Raw genomic sequence first — 27,414 nt, forward strand, 5'->3', positions numbered from 1 at the left:
CTACTCGAGTTTCATTAGAACGCCGCTTCCGAAGCTATAATATGTAAGTACACAATCAACAGCTAGCAGTCCATAGCAGAGAAAACGCATTAATGCGTGTGCATGCATGGTGTATCCTTGGACTCACACGACCAAAATTTGGTGACGTATGACATTAGGGTTTCCACTCAAAATACGAAAGTGCTCCTTTATATTATTTGTAGCGATTTTCACATAGGCCAACCTTTAAGATATAACAAACAAGTGTTAATTTGTTGTTAAAATATCTTTAGCGCTTGGTAACAGCATAGTTTTAGAATGCGTAAATGCTCAAAAAGTGGTCACGTGACCAAAGATCCCACAATAGTTCGAGTTATATACCTTGTGCATGCTACGGAACTACAAGATGTAGAAAATGTCACTGAGGTAAGAAACATGACAATTGTGTCCTAGTTCACTCTATGAACTGGTTTTAGCCATAATTATTGTTTGAATATTGCCTATTGAATTGCTGGTCACGTGACCACTTTTTGAGTATTTATGCATGCTACAAACTACACTGATACCAAGTGCTAAAGCATTTTAACAACAAATAAATGGTTGTTTGTTATATATTAAAGGTCAGCCTGTGTGAAAATCGCCAAAATCAACAAAGAGACACTTTCATATTTTGAGTTGGAAACCCTAACCGTATGATCTATCCATTACACTTCCCGCATGCACGTACACACCCCGAAGATGTATGCCATAGTAAAGGATCTATGTGTACACACATGCCAACTGCATCTGTCTTCTCTTAGTAACCGTGCGAATAGCTCTGAGCGAGGCTCTGTGCCATTCGCACGGTCACGTACGAATAGCTCCGTGCTATTTGCACGTGACCGTGCGAATAGCTCTATGCTATTCACACGTGACCGTGCGAATAGCAACTGCCTTTTGTAAGCGCCTGTAATTTATTTTCCCTATACTTGCTGTACAAATGGATTTTTCTGGTGATGCTACTTTGTAGGGCTGTAACTCCAAAAGTTGTTGGCAAATGGAGCTGAAACTTTGCCAGTGGGTACACTTGGCCAAGTAAATTATAAATATTTAATAAACAGGAATTCGAAAAAAATGCAATTATGCCCTAGCTGTTTTCACAGATCTAGTCACAATTAATTAATTACTCAGCTAAAATTAATATGTTGCTAAATAAATTAATGTTAGGTGATTTGACAGCACTGCTGGATAAATCATTCCATAATCTATTTGCAGAAGGCAATGGCGGATCCAGGATGGGGCATTTGGGGCAAATACCCCCTCCCCCCTCTCTCCACCTTGTGGAGGAGCCAGCCATGCTTCTGATTAAAACAGCTAGTAAATTTTATGTCAGGTCAACCGAGATCAGTTTAAAACTTATGAAAATATGTACATTTTACTAGCATTTATTACAAATTCACCTGAGACCAAAGCAAATCAAAGTCAAACTAACTGTAAAATAGTCACCCAGCACCTTCGTACGTACTAAGCGCCTCTAAAAATAATTATTGTGTTGCTGTTATTTAAGACATTCAGAGCCTTTTAAACAGTTTTAAGACTTCACAACCATCTGAAAAGGCCAAAATGGCAAATATCAACAGTGAGACACCACTAAGAAGTGATTATTTGTTGTTTTAAAAAAGCAGCACTGAACTATAGAGAATATGGTTCTCCTCATGCATGCAACCACCTACAACTTACCCTGCTTGTGCCCCTCCCCTAGCTAGCTCCTGGATCCGCCCCTGGAGGGATAATATGAATAGAGATATATGCTGTATAAGCATCAATTATTATTAGCACTTTACAGTGACCAGCACTGAAGGTCTGACAGCAACATGTGCTACAGCCTTGAAGGTCTGACAACAACATGTGCTGCATTCTTGAGTGTGGCTGTAAAAGTCATTAGTTATGGCCCCGTGTATGGCTTGCTGTTTGGATTAGGTAGTTTCCACTTTCAACTTGGACTTGAATATGAATGATTTTATACATCATAACCAGTTTCAAATTTTTGCATTGCTCTTCAAGGGTTATTAGGTCAAGGTTGTGCACTGTCCGGCTCAGCCCAGGGTAAATAGTTGTTTGTAATAAACCTGGCAGCCCTATGCTGGACTATCTCTGACTTGTGTATATTACTGTTTGTGTATGGAGACCAAACGATTGATGCATATTCTAAAATGGGGCGTACCGTTGCTAAATGAAACATTGTCTTGAGTTGTAGAGGGCAAGAGGAGATGTTTCATCATAAGAAAGCATTGGCAGAGTTTGCTTTACAGATCACATGTTGGATATGGTTTGCCAAATTGAGGTGTTCGTCAATCATAACACCTAGGTAAGTGGCATTTTTAGATCAATGGATTTGATGTTGTTTCATGAAGTGTGTTGAATCAGTTGTTAATATCCTGTTAGTAATCTTGAGGTGTACACACTTCAGTGCTAAAATTGACCAGTCTTCACTCCATTTCACTATGGCATCAAGGTCTCTCTGCAGTGTTACTCAATTATGTGAATTTGTCTGAAAAGGAGTACATCATAATTGGATATGTCAAAGCTGTATAGTACAAAATACATTCAATAGTATGGAAACAATACACTGGTGTTTGCTACCTTTGATAATATTATCTGACTATGTATTTAAGAGCTACTGTATACATGATGATGATTAACTTGATACATGTTTATTTAGTGCAGTATAATATCAAGCACCACCAGCACCTCTTAATTATTATCATGTTAGATATCCATTAATGGATTTATAAAAAGTAAACAAACTAGTGCAAAAATAATTTTAAATAATTAAAACAAGGGAATATGGATCGCTGAAAAATTAAAGAAACAAGAGTCAAACAAACCAGCATGTTAAACACACACAGATCTCTTTTTTTACTCAAATGAACATTTACATTGTAGAAGCATTCTCATGAAGTATTTATCTGCCCCTGTTTTGTGGAATAACTACTGCTTTACCTTAGTTTCTATACCGTATTCATTAAGTCCCAATAGAGATCTCTGTGTATTTAGCATGCTGGCTTGTTTGACTCTTGTTTCTTTACTTTTTTTTCAGCAATATCTGTTCCCATGTTTTAATTTTTAAAATTATTTTTACACTAGTAATATGATACATGTGTACTTATCCTGTGTGGTAAACCACTATTAGAATATTGGATTTATTATATATATTTTTATCATTGCTCTTGTAGATAATTACTGTAACTCAAGAATTAAATTTTATATATGGACAGTCAGAAACCACAGTTCACATATATGGCTAATATAGGCACATTGAAATAATATAATAAATGATAACATTGCCAGAATAGCAGATGCAGCTGTTGTCTGAGTCTCTTAAGTATGAAGTATCTGAGTGGCAAACTAAGTTCTTTGGCAGTACTGCTGCTCATAATTTTACTACTGCTGCTAATCAAGAGATCTCATCAGCAAGGGTAAATGTGGAGTTGTAACAATGTGTATATAAAAAATGTCTGTTATGAGCTAGATTTACAGAATGGTACAGTGTATAAAGAATAAAATTTTGTCCGCTGGCATGTAAAATTGTGTGAGAATACTACAAGCACAAGGAACATTTAAGTCCAATTTGGGACCATAGAAATAAACAGTAGTGAAACTATGGAGGTTATTTGTTTTATCTACTTTACCAGTTAGGCACTGGAAGGCAAATATGGGAGGTCCTGTATAACTGCACATATACATTTTACTATAACTATGACTAAGGTAAGGATTAAACGTCCAGTAAATTAATTTTTCACCTGCCCCAAGCTGAGAAATAAAGTGACCATTACACTTTGTTCTCAGTGACATATTTTCAATCTGTTATACATAGCATTTCAAATAGAGAACAGTACAAAAAATGTCTCTGCAGTCAATCCAGCCACAAAGAAAAATACAGGCGATAAAATGGGGTAGCTACAATAGTCAGTACAACTGCAGGGAAGTCATAAAACACTATTGCAAATTAACACCTTATGCTGTAGGAGAAAGTATATTTACTCTTCTTATTCAATTGATCAGATCAATTGCATAATGTTTAATTATAGGTTAATCAATGTATAGTGTAGGCTAACAGTTAGATAGATATAGTTTTAGTGTGGTTACATAAATTATTAAAGTCATTTACACTAGAGCCACAAATTAGTTTAACATGAACATTTTAAAATTTGCACTAAGGGAATCCTTATAAGTAGTAGGCAACTTGCCTAGAACCTCAGGGAAAAAGGGTCCACAGAGTTTCAAGTATAAAGGCTTCAGAATTTCATATTTCATATGTTGTAGTCATAATTATGTTGATTATGTTGAAATGCAATTGCAGTATGGCTGTATCATATGGTAAGGAATTTGCAAACCGCATAACTCCTATCCAACGTCTAACTATGCATAGATGCATAATTTTTATCATTTGAAGGATCCCCGTATATAAATTTACTTTATATCCTCAATGATACTAAGAATGGCTCTGAGGGAATCATAGCATGAATGTGTTTAGCTTTTTAAATTTCACATTAATTTATATAGCTATAGATGAATGTATAACATTGTAGGGGCAAGCCTTGTTTAGATAGCTAATTAAAGTTAATGCAATTTGGTATACTTGCTGATAATTCTTTAATTGACCAGCCATTAATCATACAAAAAACATATGTCTATAGATTATCAATCCTGCAGTGTTTATATCTGTGTGAGATGATTAATCATGTGTAGGATGAATATAAATATAATATTTAGATTAATAATTTATTATAGGGATTGAGGTAATGAAAAGATGTGTGCATATACCAGCACACATACAGTGGCATGATAATAATATTATACATAGGTTACACTTGTCATGTTTCACTGGTCAGAATTAAAATTGAAGTGAAACTTGTAGTAGTTAATGGTTAGCTATAGTTGGCTAAATAGTAGAATCTATGTAATATGGCTAGGCTAGCACTTAGGAGGCTTTTGACTATACTGTTTTGTCTACACTTTAATAGTCTTCAAGGGGTTTGTAATAGTATTTGCTCTATCACTATAACTAGTTTCTCATAAAATAACTAGAGAGCACAAATTACACAACAACTCATAAAGCCTACTACAACAACTCTAAGGATGCATCATACCTTCTGTGGTTACATCACACCAATTACATAATTACCATAGAAACCTAATGTGTCTACTACATCTCTCTCCTTAAGTATGATGCATGCTACAAAATGTTTGTCATTGTTCACTCTCAACAAACCGTATAGAGGTCTAGAATTTCTTCCACTCCTAGTCTGAACTACAGAAGGGTTTTCATCTGAAACAGTAATAAAAGGTTCGTCTGGAATTTCTATTGGTGTTGGTATTGGGTTGTCAACACTTGAAGCTGTTTCTTGATTGGCTAGAGGTATCAAATCTCTTCTGTTTCGTCTGTAATAGTGGTAAGGTGTTTGGACCATATAGGATCTGTTGGATAGTTCTTCTGTGATTACACCTTCTGCTTCAATATCAATTATCCAAACTGACTCTCCTTTTTGCAAGGGAATTAAATCCTTTGCACAATGTCGCTGATCAAAGTTGATTTTTTCTCTTTTTCTCATGGACTTCTCCTTTTTCTTCAGTTTGTTGGCATCTGGTAACTTTGGCTTTAACTGCTTTGGGAGTACTGGAATAGTAGTATGTAGCCGTCTCCCCATCAGTAGTTCAGCTGGGCTATAACCATTCTCTAAAGGAGTAGAACGGTAAGCAAGCATTGCTAAATATGGGTCATCACTTTTGTTTAACAGATCTTTTACTGTTCTGACAGCTGTTTCTGCTGCACCATTGGCTTGAGGGTATTTTGGGCTGTTTGTAACATGTGTAAACTGTATTGCTCTGAAAATGACTTGAACAATGCTGCTGAATATTGTGGACCATTATCTGAAATGACAGTTTCAGGAATGCCATGACGAGCAAATATTGACTTGAGATGTTGTACTATGTTTTGTGATGTCATGGAAGATAACTTGGCAACCTCAATGTAACGAGAGTAGTAATCTATGACTAGTAAATAGCTAGAATTTCTCCATTCAAAAATTTCAGTCCCTACTTTCTCCCATGGTCTATTTGGAAATGGTGATGGCAACAATGGCTCCACATGGTTCAATCTGTGCTTAGAGCAAGCAATACATTTTGAAACTTTTTCTTCAATGTCCTTCTTTATGCCTGGCCACCACACAGAATCTTTAGCTTGCTGTTGGCATTTTGTAAAGCCTTGATGACCAGAATGTAATTTTTCAATAATCTCAAGACAGAGAGAGGAAGGAATAATCAGTCGATTGCCTCTTAGGAGAATGCCATTGTTAACACTCAGCTCATTTCTAACAGGAATGTAGTACTTCGGCATACCACTCAGTTGTTTTCTGGCTGGCCACCCATTTTGACAGTATAGTTTAAGTTTCTGACAGGTTTCATCCTGTTCTTGGAGATATTTGATCTCCTGTAGCCACTTTGTAGTAGCTGGAAGACGATCAATAACAAGATTAACATAAGCATTTACCTCTTTATGAAAGGCTTCTGCAGTGTGGTCTTCAGTCAGAACTGGTGCTCTGGAAAGAGTGTCTGCTGTGCAAATATCTTTTCCAGGAACATGATAAATTGAGTAACTGAATCTCATCAGACGTAGTCTAAAACGTTGTACTCTTATTAGCATTTTGTCAAGGCTCTTTGTAGATAGCAGCGGAACAAGCGGTTTGTGGTCTGTTTTCAATTTGAAGTGCATACCCAACAAAATACTGTTGAAATCTTTCACAAGCCCAGGTTGCAGCAAGGGCTTCTTTTTCAATTTGGGCATAGTTCTGTTCAGCTGCACTTAATGCTCGAGAAATATATGCAACTGGACGAAGGCTGCAATCTTTCTGCTTCTGTCGTAAAACAGCTCCCAGTCCATACACTGAAGCATCGGTAGAAACAATGGTTTCTAGAGTTGGATCATACATTGCGAGAACTTCACTGGATGTGATAGTATCTTTGAGACTTGCAAAAGCTCTGTCTTGTGCTTCTCCCCATACCCACTGAGTTTTAGTACTAAGGAGTTCTCGCAAAGGCTGAGTCTTGTCAGTTAAATGTGGAGAAAATTTACTTAGTTGATTAAGCATACCAAGAAATCGATGAAGTTCAGTGAGGTTACTTGGTGGTTTCATGTCACAAATTGCACGGATCTTGTTTTGATAAGGCTGAATTCCTTCACTGTTTACAGTTTGGCCTAGGAAACTGATACTAGTAGCACCAAAATGCATTTCTCTTTGCTAAGTGTAAGGCCTGCTTCACTTATTCTCCTGAGAGTTGCTTTGAGATGCTGATCATGTTCCTGTTCTGTTTTGCCATAAACTAGAATGTCATCAATTAGACAGACAACTCCATCAAGGTCTGACAAAATACCATTCATCTTTCTTTGGAAATGTTCAGGTGCAGAGGTTATTCCAAATGGAAGACGATTAAAGGCATATCTCCCAAATGGAGTAATAAATGTTGTCAGTTTTGAGGATTCAGGTGCTAATTCAATTTGCCAGAAACCAGAATTAGCGTCAAGTTTTGAAAAATACTTTGCATCCCCAACTTGTGCTAATGTCTGTTCTACAGATGGCAAGATGGGACGCTCACGGCAAACACTTGTGTTAAGGTTACGGGATACTGTAAACCCCACATGTACACTATCAATCATTTTTCATGCTTAGGGGCTTTATTTTTCTTAATGCATTGTTATCAAATATTTATGCATTCTTAACTTCTCATTAATCAACATGAAATTCAAATGTTGTTATGGAAACATGAGCTGTCCTCATGCTAATTAGTGAAAACTATGAACCAAAAATCAGACCAACGAAGAACCATGAGAACTTACTAACAATTCTAAGATTTGAAGAACATCACTTGTGAGGGACTAACAAGAGGATTTGTGAATAATGTGTATAGTTGCTGAAATATGACTACAATATGGCCTAAAGCAAGACACTGTGGTCACAAAATTAATTTTTAAATTGATATCATAAACACTAGAAACATTATTTCTAACAAATGGCTCCATCAGGACCTAGACAAGAAGCCAAACTAGTAGTCTGTTTATACAAAATGTTAACAACTAGTTTGACAGTCCTGATTTTTGGTTCAGGAAAATATCACCATTAGTCAGCAAAACTACTCATGCACTTACAGGTGTGCCAGTTGCTAAGTGTGTTGTTTCTATGTTATCTTCTACTGTTACGTGTGTTTTCTTGTACCTTGTACCTGTCCAATCAGCATGCTATGATTCTCCTAACAATTTAAGCCTGTTACCAGCTGATACACAACACAACAATACCAAGCCCACCTTAATTACGTAATAAAATTTTTGTTTGACAGTTGGGCTGACTGGACAGGTACAAGGAAACACATGTAACAGTACAAGATAACATATAAACAACACACTTAGCAACTGGCACACCTGTAGGCGCATGCATAGTTTTGCTTACTAATGGCGATATTTTCCTGAACCAAAATTCAGGGCTGTCAAACAAATTGTTAACATTTTGTACAAACAAATGACTAGTTAGGCTTCTTGTCTAGGTTCTGATGGAGTGGTTTGTAAGAAATTATGTTTCTGGTGCTTGTGATATGAATTTAAAAAATAATTTTGTGACCACAGTGTCTTGTTTTTAGGCCATTTTGTTGCCATATTTCAGCAACTAGACACATTACTCACAAATCCTCTTGTCAGTCCCTCACAATTGAACCTTAGAACTGTTAATAAGTTCTCATGGTTCTTCATTGGTCTGATTTTTGGTTCATAGTTTTCACTAATTGACATGGGGACAGCTCATGTTTCCATAACAATATCTAAGTTCCATGTCAATTAATGAGAAGTTAAGAATGCATAAATGTTTGGTAACATTGGAATAGGAAAAATCAAAACCCAAAATCATGAAAAATGATTTATAGTGTACATGTGGGTTTGCGGTATCCCGTAACCTTAAGTTTTGTCAGGTCAACACAGATTCGAACTTTGCCATTGGGTTTTGGAACAACAACAATATTATTGGAGTACACCATTCTGTGGGCTCTTCAATCTTTGAAATCACCCCAAGTGCTTCCATTCTTTGGAGCTCTTCTTTAACTTTAGGTAGCAGTGGTATTGCTATTCGACGTGGGGCATTTAGTGCAAATGGCTTAGCATCATTTCTGAGTTTGATCTGGTAACTGTCTTGAAGCTTGCCTAGTCCTGTAAATAATTGTGGGAACTGCATGAATATGTCACTGGCTTGTACTGGCTCAACAAATGATAAAATCTGTAGGGCTTCAATGGCAGGACGTCCTAACAAAGCTTTGTGCAAGTCTTCTATCACATAGATTGTTTGCTGTGGTTTCTTTCAAGGTAGCCCACAAACTTCCCTTTGACTTTCAGTACATGTTGGCCTGGACCACTGAGCGTTCTGTCTGCTGGTGACAATGGACCATCTCTGCTTCTAGAGTATTCTGTGTTGGGAATAACTGTCACATCTGCTCCTGTGTAAATTTTAAACTGAACTGCTTGACCTTTCAATGTCAGCTCTATCACCCATGGGTTGCTTTTGTTTTCATGGATGATTCCTAGAAAGGAATTATTATCTGATTCTTCAGATGATTCTGATGTCACTAGAGAATGTACACCATTTTGAATTTCTGTTGTTTCAGCTAGTTGGTCAATGGCACTTTTACTTCTACAAAATGCTTTGAAGTGGCCTTTCTTTTTACAGTTGTGGCAAATGGCTTTACTTGCTGGGAAGTGTACTCTACCATGCGATGGAGTTTGGCCACACCTGGAGCAATTGTTAGGCCTTCCTGGTGGATTTTGTGGTCTGGAAGAATCCTTACTGTGGTGGGAGTATGATTGCTTATGGGTTTGCTTTTTCACCAGTTCAATTTGTGCTTCTCTTAGCAAGTCATTTCTCACTGTTCTCTGTTGCAGTTTTACGGATTCGCTCTGTCGAGCCATCGCTGTGGCTTTTTCTATGGTCAGCTTACTATCCATCTGCAGTTTTTCTGACAGCTGGCTGTCTCTGATACCAATGACTATTCTGTCTCTGACCATTTGATCATGTAACTGTCCATAATCACAATGTTCTGCCAAGAAATAGCGATCAATTATGAAGTCATCAACAGACTCGCCTTCTTGCTGCACTCTTCTGTTAAATTTGGCATGCTCAAAGATAACATTGCGGCGCTTAACAAAGTGAGAGTCAAACTTGTCTTTTACTGTATTATAGATTTTTACCTGCTCTTCACTGAAGTTAAATGACTGGAAAATATCATCAGCCTTTGCACCCATAGAGTACACAAGAGTATTTACTTGGTTTACCTCTGACTTTGAGGATAGGCCAGAAGCTACTCGGAATCTCTCAAATCTGTGAATCCACTGAGGCCATTCTTCAGGTTTCTTGAAGTTGAATGGTTCAATTGGCTTAATCTGGTAGGATGCCATAACTGGTAACAAGGTTCTCAATTTCTGACACCATGTAATAGTATTTGCTCTATCACTATAACTAGTTTCTCATAACTAACTAGAGAGCACAAACTACACAACAACTCATAAAGCCTACTACAACAACTCTAAGGATGCATCATACATTATGTGGTTACATCACACCAATTACGTAATTACCATAGAAACCTAATGTGTCTACTACAGGGTTCACTAAGGTTCTCCCCAATTAATTTAAAAAGTGATGTAGGGATCCTATTGATAAAAGTAGTGTGGTGAGGGATGAATGATGGTATTAGCTACAGCATATCTATTATCACAATTATTGTTTGCTTGTAGAGGTCTTCCCACAGAGATATATTGTAGTTGTAGTAGCATTATTCATCTCATAGTTTCACTTTTGCTACTGTATAGTGTAGATCCCTACTTCATTTTAAAATTAATATATGTGACCCAGTCTGGGAAAACTGGTCTTATCGCCTATTTAAAAGTATCGAGAAACACCGGTTTTAAGTATTTTGTGTGTTGTAGCTCGCCAATGGTTGAAGCTATGTGTACCAAATTTTCACATGTTTTACACCAATTCCTTACCTTCCAGAGCATCCATTGCAAGTAGCCAACAACTAAGTTTCTCTACATTTTAGATAGTCTTTAAACTGAGCAGGTGAGCTCCAAAAGGGGTGGAAAGCGGGGGGCCTGGAAGGTGGGCAAGATGGTGTTCAAAAATTGAAAAGTAAGGTGTAGGGATGAATTAGGCCAAGTTTTCGGCCATCACTGTTGGGGATAACGCATTGCATAAGTAACGCGATACGTAATAATTTTTACTTTTGTGGTAATGAAGTAATATAATGAAATATGCTGTAAAAACAGGTAATATTATAAGTAGACTTGCACAAATTATGCCAGCATAATTTTGAGCATAATAGGCTAGCAAAAGAATCAAGCGTTATGCCAGCATAATAGGACAATTTTCAAGAATTTTAATTAAAACTTGCAATGCACGTGCCAAAAATGCTGTACAACATGAACACACTGCACATTATTACTGCATTTCATATCAAAAAACCTTACAGTGTTATTATTATAACTATTCCTTGACTGATTATTCACACTTTAGGCCCTATTTGGTGATTATTAGTTTCTCATCCACCGCCCGCATCCTTCTTAAGCTACCACATGGTAAGCCCGGCATTATTTACTGTACATGCTCTTTGTTGATGAACGCTACAATGCGCTATATATCGCCAGGAGAACTGTTGCTTTCCTTAGCAAATTGCTGCAGTGCCAGTTGAAATCGTGCTCTATCGACTTCATCAAAGCAGGCTTTCAGTTGACTGTCGAAAAACAGTTGGCGATCACGAAAAGTAGAATCAGCTGGTGAAGGAGATGTTTGTAGTAAGAAAGAAAGACAATTTGGGCAAGGTCTGTACGTCAGTGTGTTAATATTATAAAATAATGGCATAATGGTAATAGCTACCCTCCCGCCCGCATCATAATAATTAGAAACGCTGGATGAGAACTAATAATCACCGAATAGGGGCCTTATGGAAATAAGATCGAGATACTCAGTCTAATTGAGCAGTCACTTACTCTAATACAGCAGTCAGGAAATGCAGATATACTCTAATAAAACAATCAGCTCTCAGGCATAATCTTGATTTTGAGAGCATAATTTTGAGCATAATAGGCTGGATTTTTGAGCACTGCTAAAAAGCATAATAGTCAATTTTCAAAGCATAATTGGCTCAAGCCTAATTATAACTCAAGTTACTTTACTAGCAAATGTAACGTATTACCTAAGTAATGAAGTTACTGTAACAAGTCTAATATTATGTAATATTATTTCTTTAAGTAACGAAGTTACTAATCTTGTTAGTAATCCACTGAGTAACACCTAGCCACTATGAAGTAACGAAGCCTACTGAATGAAGCTTATTCACCAGCTTCTTGCGTATAACCAAGCTTTGCACATTGTCCATCAATGCAATCATGTCACGTGATAAAGTGGTAGTTTCACACGTGACAGCTTAAGGCTGTGGACACAAAGTATGTAATATTATTATAGTTACTTTATTATATGGGTAATATATGTAATGGTAACTATTGTAAATAATATGTATCGAGTTACATTTTAAAAGTAACTATCCCAACACTGTGGTCTCAAAATTGGCTAAAATGAAAGGAAATTCACAGCAGATTTACTTATTCAACACCACAGAGCTGTACAGCCACACACAGTAATCCCCAGGCTGACCAGAGCTCCATTAAGGCCCCGCACCGGACCGCATGTACGGATCGCCATTGGACTTGGGAAAGCAGCCAGCAAAACCAGACGACTCAAGTCTAACTGATTTTGATTGTGAAATTATATAGTTTATTCATGTAGATTTGTGTCCTGGGTGAAAAATCGAATCTGCTGACATGGGAGATCAGACCGGTTTTCTCAGACTGGGTCACATATCAAGACACACGGTAGTGTGTCGTGCGGCCCAAGAAGCCGGTGCGCCACACCCGTGAGTATATCAAGACACACGGTAGTGTGTCGTGCGGCCCAAGAAGCCGGTGCGCCACACCCGTGAGTATATTGACAGGAAGAACGAAAACGTCATTTTCACACCTTTGTATCTCGGTGATCACTTATCTGATTGGAACCAAATTTGCTACACAGTTGCCCGCCAGCCAAGGGAGTCTACATTCCAAATTTGAAGGAAATCGCTCCAGCCATTTCCGAGATACGAGCTGCCAAAGTTTCGTTTTTTCTTCTTCGTTTTTTTTTTCTTCTTCGTCTTTTCGCACACTTGCAAAAATTGCTATAACAAGCAAACGCGTACTCCAATCGCCTTGAAATTTGGCACACAGAAAGGGAGTCCAAAGGCGAATCCTAGCATCAAATTTGGTACAAATCCGATGAATGGTTCAGGAGTTATGACCAATTATTCGCGTAAAACAAGATCGATTTGTTGTCACGCCTACAGGGTAAACCGCTTCATGGAATGAGTTGAAAATTGCTATGTAGATGGAGTAACCATCGTAGGAGTGCCTTTTGGTGGTTTGAAAGGAATCGAGATAAAGACCACGGAGATATGACACAAAACCCAACCTGTGTCACAATTACGCGATCGATTTTTATGAATAAAAAAGTATTAGTTTTCACGCCTACTAGGCAAACCGCTTAGAGCAATGAGCTGAAAACCGGTGTATAGCTGGAATAATCGTCATAGAAAGTCCTTGCAGTAGTACAGAAGAATCGGATTACAAACCACTGAGTTATGATTCGAAAGCCAACTCCGTGTAGCAAATGCGAGATCGAGATACTCTAATAGAACAGTCACCCTAATAGAGCATTCGGCTAATTTATTTATTCCATTATAGAATTTTATTACATCACAAGTTATTCTGTAGGGAGTTCAGCTGCAAACAGTTAATCTTATAGACAGTTCAGCAAGAAGACAGTCACCATGTGGAGAGTTAAGCAAATATATCACTATAGAGATTCAGAACATTACAAGTCACACTGAAGAAAGTTCAGCTATAAACAAGTCATGCACTGTGTAGAGAATTCAGCTACAATTAAGTCACTGTCTAGAGAATTCAGTTACACAGAATTCAGCTACACACAAGTCACTGTGGAGAGAGTTCAGCTACAAACAAATTACCCTTTAGAGTGATCAGCTACAAACAAAACACTTTGCAGGGTGTTCAGCTGCAACAAATCAACATTTAGAGCGATCAGCAATGAAGCAATCAACACAAATCTACCTGTAGAGAGATAAGCTAGAAACAAATCACCCTGTAGAGAGTTCAGCTACAAAAAATCACCCTGTAGAGACATCAGCTAGAAACTAGACACAATGTAAGGAGTTCAGCTACAAGCAATCACCCTGTAGAGAGTTCAGCTAAAACAAATCAACCTGCAGAGAGATCAGCTACAAACAAATCACCTTATAGAGAGTTCAGCTACAAACAGATTACCTGTAGAGAGATCGGCTACAAACAAATCAACCTGCAGAGAGATCAGCTACACACAATTCAACTTGTAGAGAGATCAGCTACAAACAAATCACCCTGTAGAGAGATCAGCTAGAAACTAGACACAATGTAAGGAGTTCAGCTACAAGCAAATCACCCTGTAGAGAGTTCAGCTACAAACAAACCAACCTGTAGAGTGATCAGCTAGAAACAAATTACCCTGAAGAGAGGTCAGCTACAAAAAATCACCCTGTAGAGATATCAGCTAGAAACAAATCACCCTGAAGAGAGGTCAACTACAAACAAAACACTTTGCAGAGAGTTCAGCTACAAACAAATCAACCTTTAGAGTGGTCAACAACAAACAAATCAACCTGTAGAGAGATAAGCTAGAAACAAATCACCCTGTAGAGAGTTCAGCTAAAACAAATCAATCTGCAGAGAGATCAGCTACGTACAAATCACCTTATAGATAGTTCAGCTACAAACAAATTACCTTGTAGAGAGATCGGCTACAAACAAATCAACCTGCAGAGAGAACAGCTACACACATATCAACTTGTATAGAGATCAGCTACAAACAAATCACCCTGTAGAGAGATCAGCTACAAACTAGACACAAAGTAAGGAGTTCAGCTACAAGCAAATCACCCTGTAGAGAGTTCATCTACAAACAAATCAACCTGTAGAGCAATCAGCTAGAAACAAATCACCCTGAAGAGAGGTCAGCTACAAAAAATCACCCTGTAGAGAGATCAGCTAGAAACAAATCACCCTGAAGAGAGGTCAGCTACAAAAAAAATCACCCTGTAGAGGGATCAGTTACAAACAAATTGCCCTGTAGAGAGATCGGCTACAAACAAATCAACCTGCAGAGAGATCAGCTACACACAAATCAACTTGTGGAGAGTTCAGCTACAAAAAAATTACCCTGTAGAGAGATCGGCTACAAACAAATCAGCCTGTAGAGAGTTCAGTTAAAACAAATCAACCTGCAGAGAGATCAACTACAAACAAATCACCTTATAGAGAGTTCAGCTACAAACAAATTACCTTGTAGAGAGATCAGCTACAAACAAATCACCCTGCAGAGAGATCAGCTACACACAAATCAACTTGTATAGAGATCAGCTACAAACAAATCACCCTGTAGAGAGATCAGCTAGAAACTACACACAATGTAAGGAGTTCAACTACAAACAAATCACCCTGTAGAGAGATCAGCTACAAACTAGACACAAAGTAAGGAGTTCAGCTACAAGCAAGTTACCCTGTAGAGAGTTCATCTACAAGCAAATCAACCTGCAGAGCAATCAGCTAGAAACAAATCACCCTGAAGAGAGGTCAGCTACAAAAAATCACCCTGTAGAGAGATCAGCTAGAAACAAATCACCCTGAAGAGAGGTCAGCTACAAAAAATCACCCTGTAGAGAGATCAGCTAGAAACAAATCACCCTGAAGAGAGGTCAGCTACAAACAAAACACTTTGCAGAGAATTCAGCTACAAACAAATCAGCTTGTAGAGAGATCAGTTACACACAAATCAACCTGTAGAGAGATAAGCTAGAAACAAATCACCCTGTAGAGAGTTCAGCTACAAGCAAAATACCCTGTAGAGAGTTCAGCAACAAAGAAATCACCATGTAGAGAGTTCAGCTGCAAACAAATTACCTTATAGAGAGTTCAGCTACAAACAAATCACCCTGTAGAGAGATCAGCTAGAAACTAGACACAATGTAATGAGTTCAGCTACAAGCAAATCACCCTTTAGTGAGTTCAGCTACAAACAAATCAACCTGCAGTGAGATCACCTACAAAAAAGCACCTTGTACAGAGTTCAGCTACAAACAAATTACCCTGTAGAGAGATCGACTACAAACAAATCAACCTGTAGAAAGATCAGCTACACACAAATCAACTTGTAGAGATATCAGCTACAAACAAATCACCCTGTAGAGAGATCAGCTAGAAACTACACACAATGTAAGGAGTTCAGCTACAAACAAATCACCCTGTAGAGAGTTCAGCTAAAACAAATCAACCTGCAGAGAGATCAGCTACAAATAAATCACTTTATAGACAGTTCAGCTACAAACAAATTACCTTGTAGAGAGATCGGCTGCAAATTAATCAACCTGCAGAGAGATCAGCTACACACAAATCAACTTGTAGAGAGATCAGCTACAAACAAATCACCCTGTAGAGAGATCAGCTAGAAACTAGATACAATGCAAGGAGTTCAGCTACAAGCAAAATCACCCTTTAGTGAGTTCAGCTACAAACAAATCAACCTGCAGTGAGATCACCCACAAAAACGCACTTGTACAGAGTTCAGTTACAAACAAATTACCCTGTAGAGAGATCAGGTAGAAGAATTCACCTTGTAGAGAGTTCAGCAAAAAGAAACCACCATGTAGAGAGTTCAGCTGCAAACAAATCACCCAGTAGAAAGATCAGCTAGAAGAAGTTACCTTGTAGAGAGTTCAGTTACAAAGAAACCATCATATAGAGAGTTCAGCTACAAAGAAATTACCCCGTAGAGAGTTCAGCTAGAAGAAGTCACCTTGTAAAGAGTTCAGCTACAAAGAAACCATCATGTACAGAGTTCAGCTACAAAGAAACCACCTGTACAGAATTCAACTACAAACAAATCACCCTGTATAGAGATCAGCTAGAAGAAGTTACCTTGTAGATAGTTCAGCTACAACAATTCACCCTGTAGAAAGATCAGCTAGAAGAAGTCACCTTGTAGAGTGTTCAGTTACAAAGAAACCATCATGTAGAGAGTTCAGCTGCAAACAAATCACTCTGTAGAGAGTTCAGCTACAAAGAAACCGCCATGTAGAGAGTTCAGCCTCATACAAACCACCTTGTAGAGAAGAAGTTACCTTGTAGAGAGTTCAGCTACAAAGAACCATCATGTAGGGAGTTCAGCTACAAAGAAACCACCATGTAGAGAGTTTAGCTGCAAACAAATCACCTGTAGAGAGTTCAGCTAGAAACAAATCACCCCATAGAGAGATCAGCTGGACGAAGTCACCTTGTAGAGAGTTCAGCTACAAAGAAACCATCATGTAGACAGTTCAGCTGCAAACAAATCACCCTGCAGAGAGTTCAGCTACAAAAAAACACCTTGTAGAGAGTTCAGCTAGACGAAGTCACCTTATAGAGAGTTCAGCTACAAAGAAACCATCATGTAGAGAGTTTGGCTACAAAGACACCACCATGTAGAGAGTTTAGCTGCAAACAAATCACCTGTAGAGAGTTCAGCTAGAAACAAAATACCCTGTAGAGAGACCAGCTATATAGAAGAGGTTACCTTGTAGAGAGTTCAGCTACAAAGAAACCATCCTGTATATAGTTCAGCTACATTTCAAGTCACCCAGTAGAGAGATCAGCTGCAAAAAGTATCCTGTGGGGCATAATGGGCCTGTAATAAATATATGTATATGATTTGTATAATCTATATATATAAAGCTGAAAATGTCTGTCTGTCTGTCTGTCTGACGGTCACGCTGCTTACTCACCAGACTTGGTGCGAATCGACATAGTCTGTGCTGATAGTGAAGCGCTCATCATCCGCCTACTCTAAGATTGTTATCACGAGTTCGCGCGTGCTTCCGTTCGGTCTCTACAGCGTGTAGAAGGCCAAGGTGTAGAGAAAACTTGAGCAACATTCCTTTGAAAACCACAGCACATACTGTTCAAGTGGTAGAACGCCTGACTAGCGTGTAAGAGGTCGTGGGTTCAAATCCACGTGTTGACAGATTTTTTTCTTTCTACTCAGTACCTTTTTGTGAACACCTTTTTTTAAAACACGACTTTTAGCTCATCATATCTTGGCATGCAAAGCACGTATCGAGGCGGGACTTTAGTGAAATTAAACGCCCATCATCTGGCAACTCGAGTGTTGTTGTAGCAAATCAATACGTGCTTTTGTTCGCTCTTTATAGGGCGATGAAGGCACTGGTGTAGGGAAGGATCACTGAAAAGTTGAGCTACATTCCTGTCAAAACCACTGATAAACAACGGTGGCGATTTGTGCACCCCCCTTAACCCCAAGTTATTATAACCAGCCAGGGTTCAATCCCCGCCTAGGTCATAACTTTTTTTTTCACTTTTGGGACCTTTTTGATGCACCTTTTTGCTCTATCTGTTCCATGCAAGTCTTCATCTACAAACTCTTATGATCAGTTTTTCAGCACTGGCACTGAATTACCTCACATAATAGGGACTCTTATAGCACTTTTGGGACAGGGCAGACAAATTGCCAACATATTTGTCCATCTGTGTGTCGGTCCAGTGTGTTGTATTAGAGTAGGTAAAAGCTTCTTTCACCAGTATCCAGAATATCTACATCTTTGTTTTAAGCACATAGGTGTGCACTGACATAAAAAACTGTTTGTTCAGACTTACCTCAATACTGCTGTAGTAATAGGCAGCTTGCATGATTGAACAAATACTACTGTGCATCTGAAAAATGATAATACTGGAACCATGCAGATCCATAGTTTACACCGAGGAACTGCATCTGACCTGGCACAACTGTTTCACTATCCTGCTTACATGCTTTCACTCTAAAGATTCATACATTACCTTATTGGTCAATTACACTGCAGGTGTTTCAAAACTGGGTTTTTGTATGGCAAGAGGTATATGTGTCACTGCAACATCAGAACTGAAAGTGCATAGGACAAGTTCTGAACTTTTGCTTGCCATGCAGTAACTATAACTGCAAATTGTGTTGACTGTAAATTATGCTCAAGTTCATTTCTCTTTGTGACAGTCGGTAAGGTAAACATCAAAATGTAGAAACTGAAACTATACCGTGTGTACACAACCTGTATGTAATGTAGGGTATACTATATACAATTGCCTTAGCTCGCATGCAGTTTAACTAATTAGCTAGCCTTGCATGCATGCTTCACTATAAATTATTATGTACTGCATAAGGATCATGTACTTTAAAGCACTATCGACATACATGCTACACAGCAAATATAGGACACTAATATTTATGCTTGGTTCCCAATATATTAATTATTGTTGCATTAGTTCTCATGTAAAGCAGCAAAGGTTTCGTTTGTTCTATACAGCACGTTGAAGTCACTGGTAGGGAAGATGCACTGAATAATTAAGCTACATTCCTGTCAAAACAACAAACAATAAACTTTAGTGTTTTGCATCATTAATGACATAAGAAAACCTCATGCTCTTTAAAAAATGTGACATCACCATGTACCCTACATAGCTACATTAGCAGTGCTGGTGTTTAATGCTTAGTCCCTCTTCGTGGCATTAAAATGTTTAATGTGGAGATGGTCCTGCACATAGGGCAGGTACCAATGTGCACCTCCCTTAACCCCAAGTTATTATAACCAGCCAGGGTTCACATAACTTTTTTTTTCACTTTAGGGACCTTTTTGTTCTATCTGTTCCATGCAAGTCTTCATCTACAAACTCTTATACTCAGTTTTTCAACACTGGCACTTAACTGCCTCACATCATAGGGACTCTTATAGCACTTTTGGGATAGGGCAGGCAAATTGCCAACATATTTGTCCATCTGTGTGTTGGTCCAGTGTGTTGTATTAGAGTAGGTAAAAGCTTCTTTCACCAGTATCCAGAATATCTACATCTTTGTTTTAAGCACATAGGTGTGCACTGACATGCAAAACTGTTTGTTCAGATTTACCTCATTACTGCTGTAGTAAATAGCCAGCTTGCATGATTGGACAAATACTACTGTGCATATGAAAAATGATAATACTGGAACCATGCAGATCTATAGTTTACACCGAGGAACTGCATCAGACCTGGCACAACTGTTTCATCATAATCCTGCTTACATGCTTTCACTCTAATGATTCATACATTACCTTAATGGCCAATTACACTGCAGGTATTTCAAAACTGGGTTTTTGTATGGCAAGAGGTATATGACAACATCAGAACTGAAAGTACATAGCATAGGACAAGTTCTGAACCTTTGCTTGCCATGCAGTAACTATAACTGCAAATTGTGTTGGCTTTAAATTATGCCTAAGTTCATTTCTCTTTGTGACAATTGGTAAGGTAAACATCATAATGTAGAAACTGAAACTGTACCATGTGTACACAACCTGTATGTAATGTAGGGTATATACTGTATACAATTGCCTTAGCTTGCATGCAGTTTAACTAATTAGCCTTGCATGCTCATTATTTCACTATAAATTATTATGTACTGCATAAGGATCATGTACTTTAAAGTACTATCGACATGCATGCTACACAGCAAATATAGGACACTAATATTTATGCTTGGTTCTGAATATATTAATTATTGTTGCAATAGTTGTCATGTAAAGCAGCAAAGGTTTCGTTTGTTCTATACAGCACGTTGAAGTCACTGGTAGGAAAGATGCATTGAATAATTAAACTACATTCCTGTCAAAACCACAAACAATAAACTTTAGTGTTTTGCACCATTAATGACATAAGGAAATCTCATACTCTTTAAAAAATGTGACATCACCATGTGCTCTAGATAGCTACGTGAGCACTGCTGGTGTTTAATGCTTTGTCCCTCTTCCTGGCATTACAATGTTTAATGTGGAGATGGTCCTGCACGTAGGGCAGGTACCAATGCTATTACTAATAAAATCAAAAATAATTGAAGTACTAAAATTCTTCTTTAAGTTATTTTCTTCCTGTAGTAAAGAAAAAAACACATGGGTTAAAAAATCCCCAAAGCCAGCCATAGGCCGGCTTTGCAGTATACAAATACAAAAAGAAGTGATATCTAATCAAAAACAGCCAAGCTGTAAAAAAAGGTGCGGCCCCCAAAAAAGCCATGGTGAAAAAAGATGTGAAATCCAAGGTGGCGGCCAAGAAATGGCTGTGATGGTAGGTTAATGGTTACATTTTAATAACAACAATTCAGGTGAATTTGGTGCCAAGACCAAGCGGCACAAAATTCACCCGAATTGTCGTTATTAAAATGTAACCATTAACCTACCATCACAGCCATTTCTTGGCCGCCACCTTGGATTTCACATCTTTTTTCACCATGGCCTTTTTGGGGGCCGCACCTTTTTTTACAGCTTGGCTGTTTTTGATTAGATATATATATATACATATAGTTTGCTTAGTATTTTGATTTATATACGTACCTATACTGTATGTATATGTTGCCGTGACTGCTATATGAATAATAAAGTATAGTATGAGGCGCGCAGCTGAGATGCTAATAAAGCGCAAAGTGAAGCCGAGTCCTTTATTAGCTGCATCAAGGCCAAGTGCTGAGTGCTTTATTTTCATACAGTACGAGCAAGGCAATGCTTTAAATGATTTATGGAACTATCTAGTTGTGTAGCTTCACCATACACTAGGACTCGCAATTAACACGTGTTGCACGAATTATTAGCAACCTAAATGCACATGGCACACAAACTAGTTTAACAAAGTAACTCACTCGTAGTTCACCACACATGTAGTTTAATGGCATGGTAGATGTTCATCATGAATTTTGGCAGGTTTAGGTCTATATAGACCCACAATTGATTCTATTGTGACACATGGTGAAGTATTTCCGTGATATCTCCAGGACTTGTCTGTTTACATTAATAAACGTAACAGCAATGTTACCTTCTCCCACCCATCATCAAAGTATTTAGGTATGTCTATAAAGCAATCCTGTAGTAGCACTCATGATGGCTGGGGTGATTGACCACTCAGCGCGGTGAGGGCTATCAGCCTTCACCGGCTTGAGTGATTAGTTGTACTAGAGCACGTGGATAACTGTGATTCATTGCCCACAAAGAATGCTTTATTGCACCGCAAAGAGTGCTTTATTCATGCAATAAAGCACTCTTTGCGGTGCAATAAAGCACTCTTTGTGGTGCAATAAAGCACTCTTTGTGGTGCAATAAAACACTATTTGCCAGCCTAAAGTGTACTTTATAAATTCAAAGTACACCTTTTCCTTTGATCTCGCCCATGCAAAGTTCTATAAAATTATAAAAAAAGCACATGCGACTGTTCTATTACTGTACAATGCCATAGTACATTGTTGTTATATTAAGATGGCTGCCTTGAGTGAGACTCCAGCCTACGTGATACCAAGAGTTCATAATTATATATATATATATATATACTGAGGAGAGTATCCTACTCTCATATACCCCTGTAGAAGGACGTATCGTGAAGTTATGACATATCGACAAGATGTTGTGGTTTGTGACGTACAGGCAGCTGTAAAAGTGCAAGAATCGTTAGCACCATTTCACACTTGCAACATTCAGGATAGCTGTATTCGTGAATGACCTAGCAAGAAACGCCTACAAAAAGGTCTTAATCCATGAAGGAATGATTGTAGTTTGGTGAGAAATACTTAGAGCTGGAGTTAATTTGGTTACTAGCGACATTGTTAGGCACGTGTTCAATCGATACCATGTTCAACTAATGACATCATTAATTATACAAAGAAAATCAGAAGTGTTACATCATAACTTCACGATACGCCCTTCTACAGGGGTATATGAGGGTAGGATACTCTCCTCAGTATATATATTATGAATTCTTGGTGATGCTTCAATGGGCATGGTAGCCATAGCTTGTTTCACCATGTTATCATTATAAATGTAGCCAGACTAATAATTTAGGGTTTTTAGGTTTTTACCGTGATTGATAAGTATAGCAAGATCATTGAGGAACATGTTTGTTGTGTTTATCATTATGTGGTTATCATGGTTGATTATTCATGATGGAAGTAAAGATTAAATGTCTACTATAGTATAGTTACTGGTGTAGTTTACCTCCCTTGTTTGATAACTTTTTGAACCAATACATACATAAAGAATAGTACTGGCTAGACATAATTATTATAGAAATCAATTGAGCGACTTACTCAACTATAAATTGCTTTAAATTGCCATGGCCATCCCACTCCACCCATTAAACAGCATCAAAAATGAAGAACGGTTTGAGAAGCACCTCTGCAATCATTCCAGTATGTACAGAAATTGCAACTAAATGCACATCTGACTATTCATTACTGAGAATTGGCCAGTATGTTTTGTCCCAGGTATTTTCTACCTGTTGTACAGCATTACAAACAAAGAACATCATGAGAACTGCATGAAATAGCCTGTTCAATCAATGCAGTTGGTACGGAAATTACTCATGACAGCCAGCTTTACTAGCTGAAGTAATTACATGTTACGATGAATCGAAGTAGTAAAGAAACAAATGGGACACAATGGAGGACAGATGTAAATCCATGATGCATGCACTGTAGTTAATGTGGTTGGAAAAAGGGTACATCTCAGGTGGAAGTGATGTTATAAGAACAGTGACGAAATTATGCAATTAACGTTTGGCTGAAGGCATCACTTGGTTAGTTCAATTAGCTAGTTTGTTAGGTTGTTGGTTGGTCGGCTAGTTCATCAGTCAGTCAGTCAGTCAGTCAGTCAGTCAGTCAGTCAGTCAGTCAGTCAGTCAGTCAGTCAGTCAGTCAGTCAGTCAGTCAGTCAGTCAGTCAGTCAGTCAGTCAGTCAGTCAGTCAGTCAGTCATTCAGTCAGTCAGTCTGTAGGAAATTTTAAAATTCCATAGAAACTTGTTTGAAGGGCTTAGAATTGCTCTGAAGGCATCTAACCAATGCTGTCAAGCTGTTATGAAAGAAAAAATGAGATTGTTTTTGGTGAGATTTTTGCTAATGGGAGTGCAAACCCTCATGATAGGACAGTAATTCCATAATTAAGTAACAATCTACCATTAACTTGATGCTTATAAACAGCTTCCTAAATCTGCAAGTATTAAAAATTGAAATAATTATTTTGAATGTGCATTATCTTTTGTTTTTACTTATTGTTTACTGATGTTTCATGTGCTTATTTTTCTGTATTTGTGACAAGATTCAGGGGACTCCCACACTTAACCACTTTTCAACTTCGATAGTTTATTGACATCTACAAATTAGAACTGTTCAAGGCATGCTTATATAAATAATATACATAGGTAGTTATATCTTACTGAAACAAAGTTACTGTATAGTCTAGTCTTTCAAGCAGATTCATGCAGTACAGTGGTACGTTGTAGCAGTGATAAGGCCACATAAACCTACTTATTAGTTTCTCATCCTCCTGTACTCAAAATAGCTGTGTAAGAGGTCGGATTTTTATTATTTTTATACTACCTCTGTAACTAGATAGCTGATTTAGCTAAACTGACTCAAAATGCAATTTTCGTAGACTGCTGTAGCAAGGTGCCAACTATAAAAGGTGCTAATTGGCTTCCCTTAGTCACCAGTAGTGCAAAAAATCCTTGATGGGGTAAGAAAAAAGGCGATGCAGGTGGGCATGAGAAACTACTGTAATAATTAAGTTTATGTGGCGTATTGGAGGTTTGCAGTTTCCCATGAAAAATATTAACAATGAGACACGCTTATGTTCACGGCCTTTGACAGTACAGTGGAACCTCAGTTATCTGGACCCCACTTATCTGGATTCTTGATTAACCGAACTACGGAAATGACTGCTCTATTAGAGTAGTGACTGTTCTATTAGGGTAGTTGAAAATACTGATATTTAAAAAATTTTCTTTATGCTATTTTATATACACAGTTTCAGAGATAAGGACTTTTCAGACTTATGTACCACCCCTGGTCTCAAGGGGTTTGGAAACTGAGGTTATGCTGTTAGCCCAAAAGTGCCTTCAGTGTAATGTTTTTAAATATACAGTGGAATTTCTGTGGACTGACTCAATTGACTGTTACTTAAGGTGGTGACTACCTGATAACCCATGAATGTAATTAAAGTGTTTTTGCATGGGAAGGAAATTGTTGTTTGCTTCACAGTACCAAGCTTTATAGTGAGTGTAGTTATCAAATAAAATCTAGGTACCAGCTCCCATCCTATCCTGTGATAGAAGGGAGTTTAATCAGAACTGTTTTTCTGAAATAACATGCCAACCACGCTAGTTAGGGCTCTGAAACTTTTCCTAGGGCCTAGTATCATTATTCTTACCAACTCTATGGATTAGTTATCAACGATCTATCATTAGAACATGGTATAAAGGCAATATCTCCAATTTGTGGAATCATATTTCTGATCCATGATAAAGCTCTAAAATATGATCCATAGGGCTGTTAAGATATGTATTTTGTACCTGTCATCAGTCAAATTTTGATCACCTAGCATGCTGTTTTTGAGAGTTATTTGCTCTGATAGGGCCTATCATGTACAATAAAGTTGATCATGTTTGGTGCCTGCTAATTGATGCAGACATACAAGTGCCAAGATGAATCGTTGCTAGTGAAAAAAAGCATGGATTTTTGGCTTGCCACAGGTACTTCTACGTGGTTATAAACGCATTACAATATATCACAAAATTGTTGCAGTAATCCTTTCAGAAAGGTACGTAGTTATGCTGCCCTTCTTATTACCACTCTAATTTATTCAGGGAAGCTGCAAACCTGTTTGGTTATTTATTGGCTTCTTAGGATTAACATGGGCTACCAGGTAGCCACCACCTGCCCCACTCCCTCAGAAGAGAATGCGTAACTCAATCAAGGTATCATGATATATAGGGCTATGGGCTTGGTTTTTCATTGTTTAATAAACATTGCTTCAACCCAACAGGTGCCTTTAGGATATTTCAGTACATAGCATAAGTAACCAATTAACGGAATGTTTATTCCCACCACATGTCTTTTCTTATCTGAACATCACCGGAGCACAATTTTTGGCAGAGGAATTTCACTTGACTTCGTCTTCTTGTGTACCAAGTTTGGAGTTAAAAGGTGCTTCCCCTGACCAGTAACAGCTGAAAACATGCAAAGTTGAAGTAACCATGTATCGGAAACAATGGCTCAATCGCTGGGACTCCATATACTTGCATGTTGCAGTTATTGGACAACTGTCCAATGACTGGCCATGGCCTCATGCTGCAATGTCACAAAAATCTGAAAAAACTCCTGCATATTTATGAAGGTCTAGCCGACATCCATGCAAAAATTTGAAGCTATAGGTTGCATGATGGTAAAATGATTATAATGAAAAGCAGATAAATACGACAACTTACCCCTACTTAGCTGGCCTCCCTGGTTTGACCACTGAGTGTGGCACTTGGTCGGTATCTGGGTGGCCTGCGAATCAAAGTCAGGCTATGGATGGATCTTTACAAACCCCTTCTAGGTATGTGTCCCATTTAACTTAGTCAATGATTTTAGCTTAGGTTCCCAGGCTCATGGTAAACACCTCATAAAGGCTTTGCCTCCAGTGTTCACCCTCCAGTGACCTAACTTTTTATCAGTGGTGCCTAACTGTGGTATCATTGCTGCTGGTGGCACTTTGCTCATCACCATCGGATTTCTGGGAGCTGGCCCCCTGTTCATTATGATGGTTTTATGTCAATGTACAAACTTGTACTGTATCACCACTGCCACTACTACTTGGACATCCCAAGTCATCAGTAGCAGCACGGACATCTTGCACTCCATTTTCCATTTCATCACTTTTTACATTGGTTTTCATCAGTTCTGAGTTAGCCATGGTGACTGGTGAAGCTACAAGTACATCGGAAAAAGCATCTACAATAGAACGTTGAGACTGCCTCACCACCACAATGCTCTGCAAAAATCTCTGGATAGTTCTGCTTTATAGCCATCTCATATACTCTTCATCGGGAATATCAAATTCTTTTCTGAGCCTACGCTGGAAACGTTCCAGCTTCTCAGGTGATACTGTAATAGCCTGTTGTTGACTCCCCCTGCCATTATGACTCTCTGCCTCTGAACGTGCAGGTACCTGCTGTAGACTAGCCTCAGGGTTAATAATGTTGACACTGCAATCTATTGCACCAGGATTGAAAGGGTAAACACCACATCTTTGAAAGCCTGAACAAATTGTAGTGGGATTCATTGTATTGCTCCATGCTTGATTCAACAACCCTGAGAACTGGTACCTAGTGATGGTTATGCTGGGATTAGATTGAATAAAATTATGACAAGCATGCT

General features: G+C 38.2%; 1 protein-coding gene across 1 annotated transcript in view; it reads left to right on the plus strand.

The window, feature by feature from the left end:
- Positions 1 to 3,335: 3,335 nt before the first annotated feature.
- LOC136257463 (multiple epidermal growth factor-like domains protein 11) overlaps positions 3,336 to 27,414 on the plus strand; it is a 100,975-nt gene continuing 76,896 nt past the window's right edge. Inside the window, exon 1 of the mRNA XM_066050684.1 lies at positions 3,336 to 3,437. Within this exon, the coding sequence (XP_065906756.1) occupies positions 3,346 to 3,437 (92 nt within the window). The 5' untranslated portion in view covers positions 3,336 to 3,345. The remainder of the gene's footprint in view (positions 3,438 to 27,414) is intronic.

Source organism: Dysidea avara, chromosome 6 (assembly GCF_963678975.1).
Source record: "Dysidea avara chromosome 6, odDysAvar1.4, whole genome shotgun sequence".
NCBI classification, from domain to species: Eukaryota; Metazoa; Porifera; class Demospongiae; order Dictyoceratida; family Dysideidae; genus Dysidea; species Dysidea avara.